At 40.4% G+C, this 25,178-nt stretch overlaps 1 protein-coding gene across 1 annotated transcript in view; it reads right to left on the bottom strand.

Annotated features, from left to right (window-relative positions):
- Positions 1-20,592, bottom strand: part of lrig3 (leucine-rich repeats and immunoglobulin-like domains 3) — a 62,119-nt gene extending 41,527 nt beyond the window's left edge. Inside the window, exons 1-3 of the mRNA XM_078567843.1 lie at positions 20,339-20,592; positions 6,572-6,643; positions 6,392-6,466 (exon numbers count right to left, since the gene is read on the bottom strand). Of these exons, the coding sequence (XP_078423969.1) occupies positions 6,392-6,466; positions 6,572-6,643; positions 20,339-20,592 (401 nt within the window). The remainder of the gene's footprint in view (positions 1-6,391; positions 6,467-6,571; positions 6,644-20,338) is intronic.
- Positions 20,593-25,178: the final 4,586 nt, after the last annotated feature.

The raw sequence follows: 25,178 nt of genomic DNA, 5'->3' as shown, positions 1-25,178 counted from the left end.
CAGTGAAGGTTGTGCCAAAGTTGCAAATGATGATGCAATTCCACAGAATACAGTTTTAAAACAGACACATTAAGCTCATCACATTTATATTTAAAAAAAACTACCTTTCCCAAACAACGGAATGTCCCACCAAGGCTGTCATCTGTCACTGTTTAGAAATCACACATGAACAACAGCTACTTGGAGGAGGTGCCAATGTGAAAACTCAGAAAGCCAGATGGTGAAGGATAGAACATTGGAAACTAGTCTTTATTCCCCCACTTACAAGCTTCTATCTACAGAGAAGTATTGTATATTGTGCATCTCCAAAAAAAATCCCCCTTTCAGCCTGTTCCTGTAAGTGCACAGTTGAGTCTCCAATTAATACCCACAGCCAGAATACAATTAACACCCAATTGATATACAATTAACAACCAAGTACTGCTGACACCATTGAAACTGCGAGCCAGCAGTCACCAAATGCAGTAAGAGAATATGCCAAGACTTATCTCCCCCCGACAGCTAACATTAGTTCGTAAGTATTTATGTCAAAATCTATGCAGGAACCACATAAATGGGCGATGAATAGTATGGAGATAACAGACAGGCTCAAAAATAATTCAGATCACCTTTGTAAATGAAAAAACACAAAACTTATGCATGTGACTGACAAAATAGTCAACTGAAGACCAAAACCATTGACCTTCTGGTCTGTCACGCATTTAAGAGGTCAAACAATCTTCACATCATTGATTTAATTCAAGCATTTTGTGCAATGTGGTGTTCCTGAATACTCACCACCGACACCACATAGCTTCTCTTATGGTCAACTTTTTCTATAACCCATTTGCTAAATGTATCGCTATTCAACTTCCACAATCCTAACTGAAGCTTTTTGTAAAGAAACAGAAGCAAGGTCTCTGGTTGTAACAAGGGCATTCTGCAGCTGAGCTGTACAGTGTCAATATCTGCTCTCCTAGAGCTCAAAGGACAGAAAAGTCTGGCTCAAGTGTTCCTGCGGACAGGATTGATCTTCGCTGGTTCCCTGCCCCAGGCTACCAACACTCGCAGTCTAGCCTCACAAAGAATGACTACTTCACTGCAGGATGTCATGTATTTTGGTGGAACTATAATCCATACACAAAATGATGCTTTCAGAAGAAGTTGAAAGGAAAATCAAAACAAAACAGTTATCTAATTCCATTCAGACAATGTGCAACAAATGACCATGATACAATTACATATGGTAGATATGGTTCGGTGGTAGCATACTCATCTGAGTCAGAAGTTGAAGATTCATTCCTAATTCAGAGACTGGAGAACAAAATACTGGCCGACATGCCCTGTGTGTACTGAGGGAGTGCTATACTGTCAGAGGGGCCATCTTTCGGATGAAACATTAAACCAAGACCCCAAATGCCCTCTAGGGTCGTTGTAAAGTTCCCATGGTATTATTTTGAAGAAGAGCGGGTTATTATCTTATTGCCATTTTTAGGGGCTTGCTGTAGCCAAACTGCCTGCATCTCCTACATTAACAACAGCAAGTCCAACTCAAAAGTACTTCATTGGCTGAAAAAAGTTTTGGGATGTCTGGAGGTTGTGAAAGGAGCTATATAAATGAAAGTCTTTTCTTTATATCCATGTGGCTCATGTTAAAATATAACAACATATGGTACCGTCAATGTTGATTATAAGAGTACTGCTCTTTAGCCCTGGATCTAGCTTGAGCTGGAGCTGTGTTGTTTGGTTCTAGAAAGGTTTCTGCAGTATCATTCCGAAGCTCATGCTGCTTCTATATGAATACAGTATCTGCAAAGATCAAATTTTGCAACTTTCTGAAAAACTTCAAAGAAAGAAATTTCAGCAAAGGGAATAAAAATGGAACTACCGATCTGAATATTAAACAAATATTAACACTCCTTCAAATGGAGTAGTGGGACTGCAATGCACAACTACTCAATGACTTGGTTGATAAAGACAGCAGATAACTAAGCCAAAGAAACCAGAGGACCTAGGTTCAATTTCCAGGCTACGTTAAACTCTCACAATAGCAATGAAGTGAAAACCAGCAATAACAAAATAAACACTATTTATTGGGGCATTGATCCATATAGACAAGGAAGGTTTGGTTTCAACCCCAGTTGAGATGAAACATTTGACTTCAACACCCCTGAACTAGTGGGAATGGGCCGAAGAAGAGAGTTAGGATTCCCACTTCCAATTGGTATGTATGGTAAATATATGTGTGGAAGGTGGAAGAAAAGATTTGGTGAAATAAGGGGCAGCAGCAAGGCTTTTGAATGGGAATGAGGTGGTAGAAAGAAATGATTAAAATTGGCTATAAGCAGAAAATTTGGAAGATTACTAAGTACTTTACGGTGCTTAATTCTATGCTTGGAAACTTTAACGACAATTTATATTGAGAGAAACATGGTAGGTTTGGTATGCCTGGGAGAATTATTTTTAAAATCACAATGCTGATGGGACATTGCACATGACATATTCTGCACGTAGCACAAGGAAACAGGCCCTGATCGCACATTTTCGTACACAAATGTTCAATCTCAAGAGAACTGTTTGGGGAGCCATGCTTACTTATGGAGAAAGTCACAAGCAAGAGTTAAACCAAAGTGGTCATATGTTTTCCTAAATTACAAAACAACAGCATAATTGGAGGTCTGGACCTACATGCCACACCTACACTCTTGTGGTTTGAGGGACTTTGTATGTGCAACATAAAATTTAAAAAAAACACTTGGTGTTTTATTAAGATTGATCTGCTTTCAATAGAAGCATTCAGAGGTTCTACCTTTTGTAGCAAAATACAGATACTGTAAACATTCATATTCAATGTGATTTTAAAAATTGGGAAAAAGCAGGGAGTTGGGGCCAATAACTAACATTAACAACACAAAAGACTTATTTTAGTACTATGAGCAGTAAACATTAAACGCCTGGCTGCTTCTGAAGATTTAAAATGCATCTGGAGCTCAGTTTACAATGCCATGGGGCTCCTTAACTTTCAATGTTGTTGATTCTTCTGTGCTAAGAGATTGTTAGAACCTACAAAATTGGTCCTGCAGGTATCTGATGGATAAATGGGCAGACAGTAGGGTTCTATAGTGACAATTCTCAGACGTTTCCACGTAACCAGGATTACTACAGAGAACCAGCGCTCCAATGGATAAGCATTCTCTCTTTCTTTCTCTCCCCTAAATCTCTGATTCTGATCACTGAAAATACCATTTGACTGGTTCATAAATAACAAATCCTCTGTAAGATATCACTTGTCATGTCATATTCCTGCTATTATTGCATAAAGGCAGCGTGAGGTTACTGAAATCAAGCAGTTCTGGTCATGTTCTGGTCAAAGCTATTCAATGCAGTGGTCAAGCAGTGCAGAATAGAGTCACACACCATTAGCTAACGAGCACAACAGCACACATGAATATATTCATATAGTGGCTTTTAAATACAACATTTAAGTTTGAGCTTGTGAATCCAGCTCAAACACAATCCTTGTATTCATAATTCCCTTACCCCAATGGCAGTCATCTACCTAGGGCAAGTTCACGAATGTCTATCTTCTACAATCAGCTTTCAAACAACATACAGTATACAAGGTACCAAAGTTTTCCAACAATACAAATCCAACACATGATACTTACATTAATATAGCACCTCACACAACGTATTGCTTTAAAGTGCAGTGGCTGTTACAAAAAATAGGAGTAGACCACATAGCCCATTGAGCCTGCTCTGCCATTCAATACGATCATGGCTAATCTTGGGTTTCAACTCCACTTTTCTGCCTGCTTTCCATATCCCTTGTTTCCCTGAGAGACTAAAAATCTATCTGAGCCTTAGCCGTAATCAACAATGGAGAAATTTGCGAAATTGAAAATGCTCCATTTGTGCCCATTCTCTGCTTCCTGTCCATTAACCAATCCTCTATCCATGGTAACACATTACCCCAACTCCATGAGCCCTTATTAAGCTCTTGTGTGGCACCTTATCAAATACCTTTTGGAAATCCAGGTATATATCTGCTGGTTCCCATTATCTATCCTACTAGTTACATCCATAAAAACTCCTAAAAAATTTGTCAAACAAGATTTCCCTTTAGTAAAACCATGCTGACTTGTACTAATCATACTATGTTTTGCTAAATGCATTGTTAAGACTTCTGTCTTAATAGATTCCAGCATTTTCCCAACAACTGATGTTAGGTTAGCTGGCCTGTAGTTCATGATTTTCTCTCTCCGACCTTTCTAGAAAAGTGGTGTAACATTTGCCAACTTCCAATCTAGTGGGACCCTCCCCAAATCTAAGGAATTTTGGAAAATCATAACTAGCGCATCCACTATCTCTGCAGCTACCTCTTTTAGAACCCTAGGGTGTAAGCCATCAGGTCCAGGGGATTTGTCGGATTTTAGTCCTTTCAAGTTCTTCAATACTTTTTCTCTGCTGATATTAATTTCCTCACTCTTTTTTAGCTGCAAGGTTACTGTCAATTTCTGGTATGAAAACTTGTGTCTTCCACTGTGAAGATGGACAAAATAACTGTTCAATGCCTCTATCATTTCCTCATTCCCCATGACGATTTTTCCAGCCTCTGCTTCTAAGGGAACAGTGTTTACTTTAGCTACGCTCGTCCTTCTTACATACTTTTAAAAGATTGTAAGAGCTTTTATATTTCTGGCTAGTTTACTCTCATGTTTTTCCCTTTTTTAATCAACCTTCTGGTAGCCCTCTGCTGGTTTCTAAAATATTCCCAATCCTCAAAATTGCTGCTGCTTTTTTTGCAACATTGTAAGCCTCTTATTTCAATCTAATACTATCCCAAACTGCCTGAGTGAGCCACAGATGAGTCTTTCTTGCTCAATTCTGTTTTTCAATGGAATGGGTTTTTGTTGAACATTTTTAATTGTTTCTTTGAATGTCTCCCACTATTCATTTACCATCATACCTTTCAGTATATTTGCCCAATTAACTTTAGCCAGTTCTCCCCTCATACCTATGTAATTGGCTTTGTTCAAGTTTAAGATTCTTGTTTGTGATTGGATTATGTCGCTTTCAATACTGGAATTCAATGGTGTTATGATCACTGTTTCCCAGTGGATCTTTTACCATGATATTAGTAATTAACCCTGCTTCATTACACAATACTAGATCTAAGATAGCTTTATTCCTAGTCAGTTCTACAGTGTAATACTCCATGAAATTGTTATGAAAACACTCCACAAACTCATCTTCTAGACCATTCTGGCCAATTTGATTGTCCTCATCTATATGAAGTTAAAGTCCCCACAATTATTGCATTGCCTTTGTTATAAGCTCCAATAATTTTTTGTTTATCTATCCAATAGTATAAATAATGTTAGGGGACCTATAAGCTACTCTCACCAGTGTTTTGGATTTTTGCTATTCCTAATTTCCACTCATACTGATTCTACTTCATGATCTTGAGAGGCCAGGTACATTCTCACTAATGTCTTATATCATCATTTACGATATGGGCTACCCTCTTCCTTTGCGATTCAGTCTGTTTTTCTGAAATAGTGTGTACCCTTGAGTATTTATTTCCCAACTTTGATCACCTTATAACCATATTTCTGTGATGGCAATTAGATCTAAATCATTTATCCCTATTTGTGCCACTAATTTATCCATCTTATCACAGATGCTTTGTGGGTTCAGATAAAGAACCTTTCATTTCATTTTTTTACTTCTGTTCCCTGTAATTACCTTACTCGCTGACGTACAATGTATGTTAAACTCTCTGTCCCTTCCTGTTCCATTCTGGTTGCCTTTACCCACATTGATAAACTGTTCTGATGCCACGACCTTTCTCTTTGGATTTCTAAATCTCCCTTCATCCAAACCCTCCCCCACCTTTGTTAGTTTGAAGTCCTGTCCACAGCCCGAGTCATATGGTAGGCAAATGTGGCATTCTGCACCAGTTACTTGCTACAGACTAGTAGCGTGATTGAACAGTTAATGTGATTTAAGATGTAGGAGTCAGAATACAAAAGAACTGCTTTTCTCTAAATAATGCAGCCTGAAAAACCAATACAGGTGGTTCATGCCACTGTTTTAACATTTAATCCAAAGAACAGCATGTCCAACAATGCAGCAACACTCAGGGCTACAGTAAATTGAGGACTTAAATTATTATTTTAACTGTGGTCTAGATCTCATTTCCACAATCTTCTGACCAAGAGGACACAATGCCAAGTGATACACTTCTGGAATAATAGATCATGCCACAAGCGTAAAGTGTGCGGATTATTTTTTCCCTGAACTATCCAGCTTCCATGGAAACTCAGGACACCATCACAATACATGCCTGCCTGATGGTACCGTAAATTTCAAATAAAGCTAGAAGACTATGTAAAAATTTGACACTTACAGTGAAAGAAGGGTAATGTTTGAAGCCACAATTCCAAAGCTCGGTACCGCAGTTAATTCGTTGTGGGTTATTTTTCTGGAAGTCAAAAATTGTGAAACAGTTATAAATGAATAATAAATTGATTAGAATCTCATGCAACTTGAGTCATATTAATCTCTAAGAGGAAATTGAGAGACTTACACTTCCTGTAGGTTATGAAGATTGTTAAATAAGCTGCTATCGATAGAAGTAATTCGATTGTGGCTCAAATCCCTGTAAAATATGACACACATTACATATTAATGTGTAATTCCATTTCAATGTATGTAATTTACAACAAAATAACAGAATAATCAGTAAAAACACCTGCACAAACTACAATGCTGGGGTCATGGGAAAATTAGTTAAATTCACATGCACATCTCATGCTGAATTTTTAAATCAGTTAAGTTCATAAATAAGCTACAAGTTTTAAACTACAAAAAGTAACTGCCTGATAGCACAGTAGGTATTTTGCAGCATAACCCTGAGACACACAAACCAAGAAGGTCACAGGTTTAATTCTTGTTCCAAATTAAGTTGTCTACAGCAGGACAGCAGTGGTGGAACTCCAATTGTATTCTGGGGGCACAGAGTTGAACAGACGGTAATAGGGTCAGGTTTCCTGCTCTGCTTTCTAATCATTCATACTAGAAATTGTATATGTGGTGCACTGATCCAGGAAGTCATTGGGAAGTTACAGCTTATAAATAGACGAGCTGGGAACAGGATCAGCTGTGACATCCTTTGGGGTAAAACTGTGTGCCAAGTGGTGACTGTCCAGGCTAACTGAATGATTGAATGATTATTTAGACAATATGACAGAGAGCTGTTGGTGCAAAGGTATCTGTGCCACAGAATGTATGGAGCACTGCCTTCAGAAGAAAATGGAGACAAAGATTTTTTAACAACATATTGTTGTTTCTAATATACTTAGAATTTTGCAGTGCAAGATGTTTACAACGTGCTGAATCGCAAACATTTAAATTACATTTTTCAGCCAATAAAGGACGTGTTCAAACTGTTACCATGCTTTCAGACAGGATTTGAACAACTAATAGAAAGCATATAATACTGCACCATGCTTAATCGACACGCCTCTAAGTATTAGAAGCATGCTGGAGGGAGAAGAAAATCAAAAACAAAACACATTTTCTTTTTTACAACTCAATCTTCTCAAACATACAAGTGAAAGTCTGGATACACATCACTAAACCACAAGGATACTAATGCAAAAGTTTCCAATGCTGTAGGATATAAAAATATAAGCAAGAGTCAAAGTCTGAAAGTCTTTACTTAAATTTATGCTGTGTGCTGTTCACTGGAAAGAATTAAGTTTCTGACTTATACTGAAACATTTAAGAAAATGGTGAAAACACTCAGGTCAGACAGCATCCGTGGAGAACGACAGTGTTAACAAAAAGTCATCTCAACCTGAAACATTAACTCTTTCTCTGCACAGGTGCTTGCTGACCTGAGTATTTCCAGCATTTTTTGTTTTTATTTCAGATTGCCAGCATCTGCAGTATTTTGCTTTTACATGTTATTCTGGTTGAAATCAATCAGTTGTTCTGCATCAACGGTTGTGCACAACCTTGTCATGAATTAAGCTGGGAGGTTAATGATCAGTAGTTTTTAAAACTGCAATCCATGCCAGAGAACTTAAACCAAAAACCTTCAAAAAAATTATTTGAAGCATGTTTGTAAAGGGACCCACCAGACAGCTACAGACACGAGCAGAACTGTTCTGCTGCAGTTGCAACATGTACTGAGCTGGCAAAGGATTCAAACTACAAAATCCGCCAATTACTAAAACTGCTGTGCAAAATTGCCACACTGGAGCCAGACACTTTTGCTTGGAGTACAAGCTCCATCCCATCTGTAGTCTATCAGTGACAGCGAAAACAGCATTCAATCCATTTGAAATAAAGTTGCCCCAACTACTTTCTGCAGAGGATTACAAAAAGTCAAAATACAACTATTTAGCAGAAATTAAAAACACTAGAGTGCATGGTGGTAAATGGATTTGAGAGAAACTTGGAACCACACTCAAGCTCAATTTATAGCACTCTTGTGCACACAAGTTTAAGAAAGATATTTTAAATTATTTATCACTTTTTTTGGAACCAGTCAAGTATTTCAATTAATCTGGCACACTACTGCAAGTGCAAAGAAAAATAATGCAGTTGAATTCTGAAGTAACTTATCTCTCCAAAATGCTTTTTTTTTGGGGGGGGTGGGGGGAGGAAAAAAGGACCTCGAGCTGCACTTTTTCCATTTGTGGAAAAGCCTTCCATTTAGCACTTTTATGCAACGGGTTTTAGAAAATACAGACACTATAGTCTGGAAGCACATAGGTGCAAGTCTCTACTAGAAGAACAGCTTGTTTTAGTAAAGGATTATTTTCAGCTAAGGAATTTTCTACATATGGCAACTTGCCCTTGAAAAGTGCTGTGTCCCACTTCACATATAAATTTCTTTATACACACACACACACCAAAAAAAAATCCCAAGGCAAGACAATCACCATTTATGGAATGAAATTCTAGACACAGTTGTTTTGACCAAAGAAACTAAGCCTCTAAAACTATTGATTTTGTTACCTTCTTCTGGTACAAAATTGTCTGAACTAGTTTTAGGAATTAAGTTTCAAATTAAATTTGAATTTATATTAGGACTGCAGCTGATAAAATGGAAAAAAAATTCACACACAAGTGTGATTAAAACTCATCAGTCCTGTCCACGTGGCTAAGTTGGTAATTTTATTATGAAAAGTGGAACCGAGCCAAAAAGGCCAAAATGTCCCAGGTTTAATGGCTGATCAAGGTTTGGTTGACTGCCTCCACTATAGCTGCTGAGATCAAAGTGATCACCCTCAGTATCACTGGCTAAGGGGCAAGGGGTGAAGAGAAAAAAATAGTCAGTCTTCTTGTCTTTATCCACTGAACCTTGATGTGAAGTGTGCATTTGGACTCTGGGTGAAGGCGACCTGTGGCTTCTCTGCAATGCCCCTTTCTTCCCCATTCCCACCCAAAAAAAAAGAAATTTGCAGAAATTGCAACCAGTCATCACCACCTTTAGGAGGAAAGGAAAAGTCAACCAGACAAAAAAAAAAATTTAATGGAAAACATTTGACTTACTGCAGACCGAAACAAAAAAAATTGTAAATAGGTTCAAAGAAACAAATGCCAGTCACTGCCCAGCAGAACACTAATCTGTACAGATCAGAAGTTGGCAATTTTCATCTCCTACTTTTGCTGGGTTAGTTGTTTTCAGTCAAAGGGGGGCTGCATTTGATTATTCTGTTCATAGGTTTGAGAAGATTTTTGAAAGAACACAGCTGCAATTTTCACTCCTAATTGATATCCAAGTATCCCACTGTTGAAAAATGAGTATGTGAACTCAGTGGACAACAGTATCAAGTAGTCCAAAAAACTTGCAATTTGGTCAGAAGAAAATATGAATCAACAGGGATTTCCTGTAATTTGTTTGCTCATACCAAAAGCTAGAACTCATTGTAGATTTTATTTATACCATTGTCTTTCTTTCCTTTCTGTAGGTGCTAGCTTGTTACCAAGGTACTGTTCCACATGAAACAGGAGACTTCTTATCCACGTGGGCAAATGTCATGTGAAACGATGTATCAGCTCTTGGCTGAAGTGATCGAAAAACTAAACCCCACTATCCTGCTTTCCCTCTCCATAACCCAGTATCTTCAAAATATTTATCTACACTTTCTGCAAATAAATGCATAGGTCTCTGCCTCAATTATTCCTTGTAACAAAAATATTTTATAGTCTTACAGCATTCTGCGTAAAGAAATGCATCCTAGCCTTCCTCCACATTCACTCACTGACCATTTTAAAATCAATAACCTCTTTTCAATACTCTGCAATTATAGTGACTAGAGAAAGACTACTTACTATCAACTCTTTTCACAAATTTCAAGGCTGCGATTTAAAATCTCTTTCAGCTGTATCTGTTCCAGTAGAAAATCATCCCAGCATCTCAACTTTCTCCTCATGACTAGTTTCATATTCCTGATATTATACTGATAAATCTATTATGTGCATTCTCAAAGGCATTAAAGCCATTTCTACAACAGAGCTCTGAAATTTACTAAGTACTTAGGTGATCTTATTTTGTTAAAATTCATCATAACTTCTGCTCTTTCCCCTACTTGTAAAATCCAAATATAAACAATTTAATATAAATACAGATTACTACTTAATATAGTATGCAACTATGTGGTCCATAAAGTTTGGATGTCCCTAGAACAAAACATACACTCACTAATCCCACATAACTATTTGGACGTGCTATTTAAGGATGGGCTAACAACTTGAAAGTATGGGTCATTCCTTTCAGGAGTACAGGTGACATTTAGGGTTTAAAAAAGTCTCCTGTAAGGCAGCTAACAAATGCAACACTTGTATTTATGTAGTGCCTCATCATATGTAGTGCCTTCTCAAACCACATCACACAATGAATTACTTGTTGGCATTTGCTCTTCGTTTATTTTGCAAGTAAATTCTTGCTCGTACCATAAATCTCCTAAATTAATCAGTCTAAAACAAAATGTTAAAAACTATTGTTACAAATGAATGCACAGATGACAGGGTATTAAAAAAATAACTGATTTGCCTCCAAAGGCAGATCTGTGATATTGTCTGATGAATAACTGAGCTATATAGAAGATTAAGAGCCCTCATTTAATCCCTGTTCTGTCAAGTGATTTGGGGTTGGATTTTTGTGGAGTCGGGAAGACCTATAAAAATGGTGGGCAGGGCTTGGATCCAGTTGAAGAAAAAATGGGGGGGGTATGATTCACTTAGGAGGGAAACCGAACTCAGCAGGGCCACATGAGCTTAGTGCTGAGTTCAAACAGGCCCCATTTTAGCTGTTGCAAGGGCCTTAACTTAGCATAGGAGTCACAACTTGACATAACTAAATGCTCCTGAAGAGCAGAGAAGGTCTGTTTAACTGCCATGATCTGAAGGTTTTTACATATCCCACTCTAAACTTCTTGAGATCCTGGATGAGTTGAGAGTATGAATGCCATGGGGGGGCTAGGAGACATAAGCTGCCACAGAGCTTATATGGGGTCATGGGGGTTGGGTAGAGGGGACAAGGGTTTAAGGGCCTAAAATCTTCTAAACCAAATGGAACCAAGTCCCAGAGAACCAAGGCGGATCTTCTAACCAGCCCACCTTGACACTCGCCCTCCCCCACATCCTCCTAGCATTTGCTTCTGTGGTCGGCGGGTCAGACTTCATCCCACAACCCTCCTCCCAGACTGAAAATCTTGCGATTTGAGGCATTTGTTCCTGAGGTGAATCCAGCATGTCAGGAGTTTTCCCGACTCAAGCTACCCACCTTGGAAACCAAAATCCAGCCCTTAATTTCAAATTGAATGCCACAGTGGATTTGGGTCAGGGTTCCCGTGACTGATGACAATGCAGCAGCATCTGTTACATGTATGAATAGGTGGCTTAACTATCTACCAAGTCATTATCAGCACTTACTCATGAATATGATAGGTTAAGATACCAAAGGGTTACCATTCATATCAAAATGAGGGGGGAGAAGGACAGAAAAGAGAAATAAAAGCAAAGGTAATTTTGCTTTTTGGCAATTTGGAACTTAAATACAAGCTGAGGTGGGAAATACTCAAATACTCAATCACAAGATGTAGACATAGATTAGTGGTTTTATCAGTAACCTGAGTATTTAACACAAACAATGCACTTGGAAACAATTACCTGTTACTTACAGAATAAATCGAACAGCAACCACGTATTGTTAAATGTTACTATGAATTTGTAAATAATATACATTAAAAGATGTCTGTTCTGGAGGCAACTTCAGATGTTTGTACAAAATATAAGAGCAGCTGATTGCAGACAGGCAGATCTCCCATCTGCAAAGCTCCACTGTGTACACAACCCATAGTGTACAACTAAGCTTTTGGGTCAAGGCTAGCTCTTGCAATAAATGAGGAGCCAAACTTGTGTGTGCATTTGCTGTGTTTCCATATTAACAGCAGTGCCCAGAACAGCATATATAAATTCTCTCCCAACCTAGAACAAAATAGCGAGGAGCAGTGCACAGAACTGAATCCCCCAGTGCACTCGATTCTTGGATCCTGCTTTAGTTCAAAAGTACTTTTAAAATCTTCACAAAAAAGTACTTTCAGATATATTTGTGATCGCATAATATAAGGAGTTTGGTACATTGAAGGGCAATGAATAGTTAAGTCAACAGTTCATAGTTACCCACCTCAATTAGCTAAGCCAAGTTCTCGTGCTCTCCATTTTATAAAAAAAACTATTTCTCATGCTTGTTTGAAAGGTGTTAACAAAGAAAGTAAGGAAATAGCCCCAAACCAAACAGAACAAAACAACCGTCACTTGGAAGAAATTAATACCTCCATATATTCTTCCTGCAGGGAACTAAGGCCACATCGTGACCCAGTAAACAATCTGCACCTGGGGTAAATACTGGAGGCCAAAAGACTGTAAGGGGCTAATTTCATAACTCAGGAGAATTGCAAACTGCACTTGTGTTACAGGATAGCAGTTTTGCCATTTAGTCATAGGTATATAGGGCCATTCCTGCATTGCGAAAAATTTAATCCCATAGTTAAAATATCTGCATAAGCAAAACTAAATAGATTTTAATCAATACCATAGTGTGGTAGATCTGCTAATTCAGCAAAAAAAAGTGCTGGGAAGGGAGAGCAAAGCATTAACTACTTTAAGACACCAATACTGAGTGACTCATAAATCAATCTGTATGTTAAATGTTTTTGGTTTGGATTGTGGAGAAAAGCAGCTGTGGAGAACAGCTCATTGCCATGTGTTTTCCTGGCTGCCATAGCAATAAAATCAGTTTTTTTAAAACTGGATCTTAACAGTTACTGTGCTAATTTCAGGAAAAGGATGACTGTTCATACCAAACTTTTTCCTTCTACATGCTATACTTATTTTATTGTTGTACCAGAAGATTGCCATTCTGAGGGCAGAAATTTTCCCCCGTTTTGAGGGGGGGGGGGGAGGTGTTGCATGGGGGCAGGTGGGATTCCCCAAGTCAGGGCCTGCGCTCTTTCGTGCATGCGCGCAAAAGAGCGCAGAAATCTCCCTGAGGCACACAGGTCCCTCGGAAATTAGTTTAAGGTTTAAAAGTTTAAATAAAGAAAATAAAATATTTTAAGACAGGTCCCCTCGTGACAGTGTCACATGAGCTGGGACATGTCAAGGAACATTAATGAAAAAACTTATTTAATTTGTAAACCCTTCATAGAGCCTCATCCCGCCCGTGGATGAGGTTTCATGAAAAACGCGAAGGCCGCCTGGGCTCTTCGTCTGCCCACCAACCTTAAGATTGGACGGGCAGCTCAGTTAATAACTTTAATTGATATTTAAATGGACTTAACAGGCCTTTGACCGTTTGGTGGGCACGCAGCCGACTCGGGTGCACGCCTGCCGAACTGAAAGTCTGAATGACAGACGCCTGACGTCACTGCGCCTCATTTTACGCGTTGGCGAATGGACCCAGCCCCTCCTTGCCTACCCGAAAATTCTTCCCCAAGTGAATTTGTGCTGTTTAGACAGAATTTTGCTGAAGGGTTTAATAGTGGGCCATGGATTTATTGACCATTAGTAGAAACATACAAGGTAACTTAATGCTAATTGTGAATGCAAATCTAAACAACTGTTAGAATATTCTAAAAAAAGTCATGTCAGTTGCTCCGTAAATTAGCAAACACACATTGGAGAAATTCCACGTATAATTGATAACGAATATTACTCCTTGATAAATCAGTAGTGATCTCACAATCATAAGTCTTCGTGTGCTTGCTGTGTTGAGTAGCCACAGCGTAAAGATTACAAGTAAAAAGCCAGACACCACAAGTCTCTTTTTTTTTGAAGATTGAATATTCTCTCACTCTTCCAAAACAATAATACATAAATTATAAATAATTGTTGATTCAGAATGATTTCAAAGCTATGATCTAATCTTAGAAATTTATCAACAGCTTCAGCTTTGCCCTCACATTTGCAATCCCCCAATTAGATTATTGTCTTAGCCAGTCCCAGATAATTATTAGTTCTATTTATAACCATGTGTGGTCTGAGAAGTGATTTATTTCTGCTGCAATTAATTATTTAGTCCTATTGTTTGTACACACTTCTATCACTTGTTCCCTCATTATCTAGTGTGAAGCTGCTTTTATGCTGGGCTACATGCCCTGCTAATGCTGACTCTTGACAGGGGTATGCCGCAACCCACTGGCAATCCAAAGTAAACTTACCAGAGACACTAGGAAGGCCCTTATTGTAAAACTCTAAGCAAGAATTGTCTGATGTGGCATACTATGTTGCATGGTCTTTTCATCAAACATTTCACATTTATTGTCAAACACGGCCACTTAAAAACTTTATGGAATGTGGATCAAACATTAATAGACCATAGAAAACAAATGGCATGAGGCATTACTTCTTTATTGTCTCACATTTTATTAGTTACGCAACCACTGGATTTGAGTAAACTTGTACAGAACAGACCCTTATATATGATAGCCAAAAAAAATGCTAGAGCCATTTATGTCTACTTTTTGGCCGAACAGACCTAAAAGATCAGTTAACAAGTAAAGCCAACATTAAAAATAACCAATTAACTATTTTTTTGGTCAGTTTAGGTTGTAATTATGGTTTTCATTTGGAAGTACTTCTCCAAGCAGAAGTTAATTTTCTCCACGTTTTTATTTACACTGCAATTGACAGGTGCTGAAGTATTTAAAGTAATTATGACTGTGACCACAGCTTCAAAGAACAAATAAACCAGTCAAACAGCAATCCACTGACAACAAAGAGCTAATTCAATTCACTGAAAGTTACTCAAATGCCAACACAAGTTGAACAGCTCAGTCTTAAGAGTGTGCTCTGAAAAAAAAAATCTCATTACGACAGAGTGCATATTTTGGCACTCAAAGTTAATTTCTCTTTACTTCCCCTACAGTTTTCTTCCTTTACCCCTCCTCCCTGAAAGCAGCAATTCACACTGAAGTAGTTCTATGGCTGGCACCAACTGTCTGATGCCAATACACAAGGCTGACCAATATGCTTTTTAACAAGAGCTATTTATCAAAGAAGTCATCACAGAAAGCGAGATCCTAGCCTCCTTAGGTAACACATTTGCACGTTCAGCAGGAGTTAATGAATACCAATCAGGAATTGAAGCAAATTGATTTTCCCCTTCCTTAAAATAAGTACACTAAGCCAACTGCAGACCGTCAGCGAAGATCATGCAATTTATCAGGCCAGGGACTTTACAATCTGTGTGGCAACTTGAATGAAATTCCCTTCGAGACAACAGCCTTGACTCCACTTCCCTCAGGAATCTGGTATGCTGCGACTCCGGGAATTACATTATAACCACTTAGCATTGGTGTAAATCACTGATTGTATTCAAGTAGAGACTTAGACCGTAGACAAAACTGAACTAGACTAACATGAAATTGTACTGGAACTGATTTACACATAAAACAAAGCATCAGGTAAATGTTCATGAGGTTCGAAACTTGATTCCCAATTGAAGGAGCTTTTATTTTTAAATTCTCACATCAAGGAGTTCATCAATTAAATGTTCCTTTTTTTTCACCTTACTCACTTTTGCATGTAATCTGCTCCCAGGATGACATTTTTGTTAGACGTTGGAATTGGCTCCTTTTCATTTTGCACTGTGGGGTAAAGGCTTGCCCAGTGCCTCATGCTGAGGGTCTGGAATAGGCTGGGAATCTCAATAAATTGGGAATTACTGAAAAACTTTAATTCTCCCTAAATTGCATTTATGTTCCAAGTTAATAACTGTCCAAGTCACTTGCATATAGAAAATTATTTAGCTTGTAAACATGAAAAATATTCAACTTTCCTCATTCTAATTGTGCCTGCTGCTTATCGGTCATAGAATGGTGCTGATAATGGTCAGGAGAATTTTTACAAAGTAGAATACCTTTTCCAATGCCTGAAAAAAGATGAATAATGGTAACTGAGTCTCCGTAACACACAGTCTAACCTGCACCAGACCCCCCCACTGAGCTTCTTCTCAGTCTTTAAAAGCCTCCTCAATCTTATTTCTGACCATTCTTATGCCATCTCTGCTAACTCGACCATTGCAGACTGCATTTCCTCTATGAAATACCTTGTGAGTGCTTCATAAAGAAGCTAGAGAAATGCTGTTGAAGGAAATAAATTATTGTGCTATCATTTGACAGACTGTATCAAGCTATCTTGGGAAGCATAATGTGATCAAAATAACATCTGATTTTATTGTACAATACATTGAAAACATCACAGCTGATCGCATGTTGGCACCAATACTTTATTGCCAACTCAACTTTTACTTTTTAAACTGTACTTTTAAAAATTTATAAATAGTACTTGGTTCTCACAGAGCACTTAAACTGACAAATTTCAATGCCACAAGGTCCTGAGAGAATGCGGGGATCGTGGAACTTTTAAATTTTCATGATGCTTCCACAACTATAAGACATCTAGCAAAATATAGGGTTGAATTTATGCTGGTTGAAAGGGAGCCAAGTTAATATGGTGGTACATGGGGGTGTCAAAAGTGAAACTGGTTGCCAGTGTCTGCAGAAGACACCAAACTGGGTGCAGTGGCCAGTAATGCTAACTGATGGGTATTAATTCAAAGGAATGTGGATAGGCTAAGTAAATCGCCAGAAAGGTTACAGATAAATTTCAACAAGTGTAAAATCAAGAGATTATGTTTAAGAACAAGAAGGTGGATTTCCTGAAGACTTTGGTGAATAGGTTAAAACTGTTGGTAAACAAATAAATGTTGAGATGTGTTGTTACAGATGAGAGAATTGTTAAAGGTTAAAGAGATGATGGTGAAGTATTTTATGGCCATAGTGGGGGGGCATCTTTAGTGCTGAGGTTTAATTCCAATATTTGTAACAAAAGGAAAGACAGAAGGAGTCCAGAATGAGAATTCCAAAGCTGATTCCAGAATTTTAAGATTAAGTTAAAATAATCTGTCTTGGGACTTCACTCTTTGGAAATAAAGAGATGGTGATGGAAAAGCTTGAAAGAGGTCTATTTAAATTTGGTCACAAAATTGAAAGAGGAGGGAACAAGGAATAAAGTAATAGTTATCAAAAAGGTGGTTCAGGTAACTTTTTTTTGGAATGGGGTGACAATGTTGTGTAACAGATTACAAACTAGGATGGCTGAATAAAAAAAACTATAACCCCTCTAGCTGGTTAAGAAATGAAAGAATGATGTCCACCTGTTCAGGTGGACATAAGAACCAATAGCACTATCCAAAGGAGAGCTGGGGAGTTCTTCCAGAGTCTAGACAATACTTACTTCATTTGAGCTTTAAAGGGCTTAGCTGTGTACAAACGGACTGCTGTGTTTGTCTATTGTATTTCAAAAGTAATTAATTGGCTGTGAAGTACTTTGGAATATCCTGAAGACATGAAAAGCACTGTCTACATTCATTTCTTTGTTGTTATTAGGAAAGGGATAAAAAAAAACTTCCAAAAGCAATTCCAGAATCACAGCAAGGACATTAAAGGAAGATTTCAGAACTGTTTTTTCAATGGGCCAATGATATGTTGTCTGAAGAGTTGTTATATTACTCCATGTTCACAAGGCTAGCTTCAGGAGGACAGTGAATTATATGAAACACTTCCTCAAATCAACCCCAACACAGCCTATTACTTTCCTCAGGAAACATTTGATTGCTAGTGAATATGCTTAATAAGTATTTACACTCTGATAACATTAACACATGGCTTGGTGTAAACAGAAGAGATGTTCACTGATATTTGAACAACTGGCAGAACTCTCCAAAGGGTGATCACAGCTTGTGCACCAACAGCACTGCTAGTACTTGTTTACACAACTGGAAACTATTCACAGCTGCTTTTCTCATTAACACTTCTCCACTGACCAAGAGGAGCGTTTGAGTAAAAATCCAAATCTCTGAATGAAATAATGGAATAATTCAAACATGACTATCCATGAGCTTCATTATTAGCTCATACTTAATACAAAAAAATCTACTTATTATCTTTCAGAAGACATTACTGTGAAGCAATTCCAAACTCCTAAATATTATGAACACATTTAATGGTTGACCTGATATTGTCAAAATGAAATTCTAACCACATAAATTAGAATTTGAGCCACTTTATCATGCTTAACAAAACTTGGAAAAATTAATTTCATGTTTGGAAGGAGCTGGTATTTTACAGCAACTAAAATGAGGCACAATAAAATGTATTATTAATAATAATTGTTCAATAATAAAGGAAAGCTGGAATCCAAGTTTGATCCAACTAAACCTCAAAATTTGGCTCTAAACAAAAAGTGCAATGTTAGAACTCACTACGAGGTGAAAAAAAGAACATCTCATAAAGGGTATTCACCCAAAGAAATTCATTCACTTTCAATGTCAGATAGAATATACTGGAACCTATTATTTAATATGTAACCTATACAAAGTTTAGGCATTTTAATTTGACAAAGGGCACATTTTCTATAAATCATGTAACTTATTTTGGAAATCTGTTGCATTTATTACAATTTAATCCTTGGAAGTTATTCATTCCATTGGCATTCAAATGTTTGAAAAAGTGTGTTAAAAGAGCTAGTCAAGTATTGTGAATAAGGCAGCGTGACCTCCAGATGAGCTAATTTAAAAGGAATTAGCCACAACTAATTGCAAGTTTTCCTGCTTTGTTCAACATTTAGACCCTTTTCAGCTCATGTTCAAATGTGGTTGGAGAATTGCAAAACTTTAAGAGAGTGTCTATCCCTTGATTTCTTTAATAGTTTTATGGACAAAACTATACTATTAATATTACTCCAACTACCACATAATCCTTCAATTAATTTTCCCCTCTATTTTCCTATCGATTTCTTTGTTCTATACTTCTTCCTTCTGAGGACCTTTGCTCCATTTGGACACAGTTGGGGACATATGTACCGTCAGCACTCTGGTACTTCACCCAGGTGGGGGGGGGGGGCGTTCATATTTGAGTCTATATCAACTATTCCACTGCAGAAAGCATCACAGACCAAATACAATTCTGTCCTCGCCCAATATTCCACAGCATGTGCATCCAGATAACGATCAGAATTATGAACCCCAGTAGACTTTCCTCCACCAAACCTGGGCCACAAAATAGCTAGCACGCTGCAACCTGGCTGAGATCAGAGGTCTCAGATCACACATCGGGACCATTTGGGTCCATATTAACTCATGCCGTTCCTAAGTTAACCAACCGTGCAATTGAGGAAACCGTCTTGAATAAACTCGCAGCGCAGAACCTTCATTGCGACCAATTTTTTAGAGCGGAATTTAATTGGGACACTTTGGACGGCACTCGACATATTCCGAAGGCAATACCGTAACCTGATTTTAAACGCCATCTGCGAGACCAGTGCAATCCACGGGCTGTTAACTGAATGCAGTTATTGTAACTGGCTTGTGTTATAGAGAGGGTTGGTACCAACTGTTTTAATTGGATGGCAACCAGAAAATGCATTTCTAGAATCAAACGCAGACGCAGCAAGACTTCTGGCACCACGATCCATCATCCAGACCTCAACTCAGCCGCAACTTTGGCAGACCCATTCCAAATCCTTTTTTCTTCCCCTCCACCCCCACCGATGTGGCCCGTACTGTGTGCAAGAGAGAGAGAGAGAGAGAGTTTGGACCCAAGACGGCCCCCACCAAAGCTGGCAGCCTAGAAAAGTTGCTGGAAACTCAAGGAGAGCAAAGTTGCGGTGCGGTGACTACTACTAATAATAATAAAAATAAATAAATACTGCGATTGCATCGCATCTCGGCGCGCGTTCTGGAAGGTGCGGAAAACGAAGCGAAGATACTCACAGGCGGACGATCCAGCTGGGCAGCGGGGCCGGCGCCCGGCTCAGCTTCCGGCGGCTGCAGTCCAGCAGCTCCCGCTGCAGCTGCTGTTGCTGCTGCTGACCCGGGCACGAGCAGCGGGCCGGGCAGGCGCGAGGCTGCTCCAGGGCGGCGACGGCGGCGTTCGGGGTCCGGGCGCCCAGCAGCGCCAGCGCGAGCGCTCCGCTCAGCAAGAGGAGCGCCGGCGCGCTCAACGGCCGTTGAACGATCGGGGACATGGTTTGAATTCCACCCCCCCCCCCCCCCCCCGCCAACCCGGATTCCCGGATCCAAGACCGGGGTGGTGAAGATGGAGGAGGACGAGGGGGTGAGGAGAGGGGGGGTTTGAGGAGAGAGGGAGGGGGGGGAGCGATGTTTTCCTACGGTTCAAAAACTTTCAAGCTTTTCAACCCAAACCGAAGGTGAGGGGGAAAAAAAACGACGATCGGGAAGATGGTGGCGGCGACAGCAGCAGCAGAAGAAAGTTGGTACTACTTTTTTTTTTCCTCCCTGTGAACTTTTGGATAAATCCCACTCTTATCCCGTTCGCCTCTCTCGCTCTCGATTCACCGCAGGTACAAACAGCGACGATCGATATCGTCTCCTTCGCTCCCCGTGTGAAGAACAATCTCCACTCGGCCGGAGCCTCTCCGCCCCCGGGCGGCCCTCATTGGACAGCGTTCCGCCCCCACGTGACCAAAACAAGGCAAAGCGCTTGGCGTGCAGCCCTCCGCCCCGCCCCCCACCGCGGTGGTTTCTGGTCGCTGGAGTTTTCCTATGGCGCTAGCGGCCGTTCATTGCCGTCAGCGCGCCAGCACGGTGGGGACTACAGTTCCCAGCCTGCCGCGCGCGGTAAACTTGCGGACTGTTTGCTGCCTTGAGTTTGCAAGGCACGGGGTGGAGTTGCAAGGGATGCATTGCCAATCTGATATACTGACCATGTTATCTGATGCTCATACTGATCAGGAAGATGCAGGACGTGTAAATAAAGCTCCTCAACAGTCAACAGTGGCGAATTGCGACATGCATTATACAAGGACGCTATTCAATTGTATAGAAAGCTCAACAGATTGTTTGGTTATTTGCAAAATTGGTGGTTTGGACTATACGTCTACTCATAGGGCCCTTTCTCTTACAAAAGCATAATACTGCAGATGCTGGGAATTTAAATTAAAAGGGAAAATGCTGGAAATACTCAGCATGGACTTGTTGAGTCTGTCCAATATGTTCTGTTTTTAATCCCACTTTCTGTTAATTGCTTGGTGCTGTAATGGAGCAGTGGTTTATGGAACTTTTCCCAGCAAGAGTTAGCACCTTCAGGAGAGCAGTAGAGGAAATGGGAAATCAAAAGCCAATCAACACACAAGAATCATGATTGTGAGTAGGGAACAGTTTGCACCTATTTGCCAAAGGCTGCAGACTTGAGAAATTTAAGCAAACACTGAAATGTATAAAAGCAAAATACTGCGGATGCTGGAAATCTGAAACAAAAACACAATGCTGCAAAAACACAGCAGGTCTAGCAGCATCTGTGGAGAGAAAAAAACAGTTCAAGATTCAAGTCCGTATGACTTCTTCAGAGCTAAAGGGAAGTAAAGATGTGATGAAATTTATACTGTGTAAGGGGGGTGGAACAGGTGAAGCTGGATAGAAGGCCAGTGGAGGCAAAGGAGATGTTGCCAGAGATGTCATGGACAAAAGGACAAAGGGGTGTTAATGATAGTGGTACTGGCTGGAGGAGGTGCTGATGGTGGCATTAAGGTCAGAAAACAGAATGTGGTAATAGCGGGACAAGGGTAAGCACTGTGGAAAGAACAACATGAACAACATGGCCCTTGTGGGGGTCGGGGGGCGTGTGGGGAGGTGGGGGTTTGGGGCAGGGACAGTGGTGGGGAAAAAGATTGAAAATAAGATATAAGGTGGTGATAAAACAATGAATAAAAATGAAAATAATTTTTTTAAAATGTGGATAAAAAATAAAACTGAAAATGAATATTGAAAAAAATGGGATATAAAAGGATGGAGGAGAGGCTTCATGGTCTGAGGTTGTTGAACTCAATGTTAAGTCCGGAAGGCTGTTAAGTGCCTAATCGGAAGATAAGGTGCTGCTCCTCCGGTTTGCGTTGGGGATGTTGAAATGGCAATCGACAGGGAGGTCTAGGTCATGCTTGCGGACAGATCGAAGGTGTTCCGCAAAGCAGTCACCCAGACTGCGTTTGGTCTCTCCAATGTAGAGGAGACCGCATTGGGAGCAGCGAATGCAGTAGACCAACTTGAAGGAAGTGCAAGTGAAGCGCTGCTTTAACTGAAAGCAGTGTTTGGGCCCTTGGACGGTGAGCAGGGAGGAGGTAAAGGGGTAGGTATTGCACCTTCTACGATTGCATGGGAGGGTGCCGTGGGAGGGGGACGAGGCGTGGGGGTGAAGGAGGAATGGACCAGGGTGACCCGGAGGGAACAGTCGCTACGGAATGCTGACAGCGAGGGTGAAGGGAAAATGTGCTTGGTGGTAGCATCATGCTGGAGTTGGCGGAAATGGTGGAGGATGATCCTTTGAATGAGGAAGCTGGTGGGGTGAAAAGTGAGGACAAGGGGGATCCTATCATGGTTCTTGGAGGGAGAGGAAGATGCGAGGGCAGAAGCGCAGGAGATGGGTCAGACACGGTTGAGGGCCCTGCCAACCACAGTGGGTGGGAAACCTCGGTTAAGGAAGAAGGAAGACAAGTCAGAAGCACCATTTTAGAAAGTGGCATCATTGGAACAGATGCGACGGAGGCGAAGGAACTGAGAGAATGGGATGGAGTCCTTACAGGAAGCAGTGTGTGAGGAGCTGTAGTCGAGGTAACTGTGGGAGTCGGTGGGCTTGTAGTGAATATTGGTGAACAGTCTATCACCAGAAATTGAGGCAGAGTGGTCAAGGAAGGGAAGGGAAGTGTCAGAGATGGACCATGTGAAGGTGATGGGTGGAAATTTGAAGCAAAATTGATCAATTTTTCCAGGTCCAGGCGAGAGCATGAAGCAGCACAAAAACAGTCATCGATGTACCAAAAAAAGAGGCCCTGACCCACAGCTTTTTTCAAGCCCACCGACTCCCACAGCTACCTCGACTACAACTCCTCACACCCTGTTTCCTGTCAGGACTTCATCCCATTCTCTCAGTTCCTTTGCCTCTGTCGTGTCTGTTTCAATTATGCCACTTTCCAAATCGGCACTTCTGACATGTCTTCTGTCTTCCTTAGCCGAGGTTTCCCACCCACTGTGGTTGACAGGGCCCTCAACTGTGTCCAACACATCTCCCACATCTCTGCCCTCACACCTTCCTCTTCCTCCCAGAACCATGATAGGATCCCCCTTGTCCTCACTTTTCACCCCATCAGCCTCTGCATTCAAAGGATCATCCTCCGCCATTTCGGCCAACTCCAGCATGATGCCACCACCAAACACACCTTCCTTTCACATCCCCTGTTGGCATTCCATAGGGACCGTTCCCTCCAGGACACCCAGATCCATTCCTCCATCACCTTCAACACCTCAACCCCCTCCCACGGCGCCTTCCCATGCAATCGCAGAAGGTGCAACACGTGCCCCTTTACCTCCTCCCTCCTCACCGTCCAAGGGCTCAAACACTCCTTTCAGGTAAAGCAGCACTTCACTTGCACTTCCTTCAAGTTGGTCTACTGCATTTGCTGCTCCCAATGTGGTCTCCTCTACATTGGAGAGACCAAATGCAGACTGGGTGACCGCTTTGTGGAACACCTTCGATCTGTCTGCAAGCATGACGCAGACCTTCCTGTCGCTTGCCATTTCAACACTCCACCCTGCTCTCATGCCCACACATCCCTTCTTGGCCTGCTGCAATGTTCCAGTGAAGCAAAATGCAAACTGGAGGAACAGCACCTCATCTTCCAATTAGGCACTTTACAGCCTTCCGGACTTAACATTGAGTTCAACAACTTCAGACCATGAAGCCTCTCCTCCATCCTCACCCCCTTTTATATCCCCTTTTTTCAATATTCATTTTCAGTTTTATTTTTTATCCACTTGTTTTTATTTTTTAAAATTTATTTTCATTTTTATTCATTGTTTTATCCCCACCTTGTATCCTATTTTCAATCTTTTTCCCCACCACCGTCCCGTCCCCTACCCCACCCCACCCCTACAAGGGCCATCTGTTACTTGTTCATGTTGTTTTTTCCAGAGTGCTTACCCTTGTCTTGCTATTATCACATTCTGCTTTCTGACCTTAATGCCACCATCAGCATCTCCTCTAGCCAGTATCACTATCATTAGTACCCCTTTTTCCTTTTGTCCATGACATCTCTGGCAATCTCTCCTTTGCCTCGACCTAACGCTGGCCTTCTATCCAGTTTCTCCTGCTCCACCACCCCAAACAGTATAAATTTAATCACATCTTTACTTCTCTTTAGCTCTGAAGTAGAGTCATACGGACTCGAAATGTTGACTTTTTTTTCTTTCCTCAAATACTCAAATATATATCTTTGTTTTTACAAATTCAGTAACACGCCTTTCATTGGGAAACATGTATGGGGCAGTTTTAACCTAACTTGTCAGGTGGGAAACCCATGGGGTCAGGTGGAATGCTGATTTTCTTGTTGACTTCAATAGAGGGTAAAATCAGATGGGATGTAGAAACAAAGCACATTTTGGTTAGTTCCCTGACTAATTAAGGATACAGTAAAATCCATTAGGCGTGGTGTTAATCAGCAGGCTGAATTTTCCCAACCTCGTTGTGGAGGGAGCAGAGACCGGGTTTGGGGGCTAGGAAAATAGGGATGTGTTGCGTTGGGAATGCATGACAGGGTAAGTT

The sequence above is a fragment of the Cetorhinus maximus genome, chromosome 22 (genome assembly GCF_964194155.1).
Source record: "Cetorhinus maximus chromosome 22, sCetMax3.hap1.1, whole genome shotgun sequence".
NCBI classification, from domain to species: Eukaryota; Metazoa; Chordata; class Chondrichthyes; order Lamniformes; family Cetorhinidae; genus Cetorhinus; species Cetorhinus maximus.
Note: the sequence above shows the minus strand (reverse complement) of the source record. Positions and strands in the feature narration are given on the sequence as shown.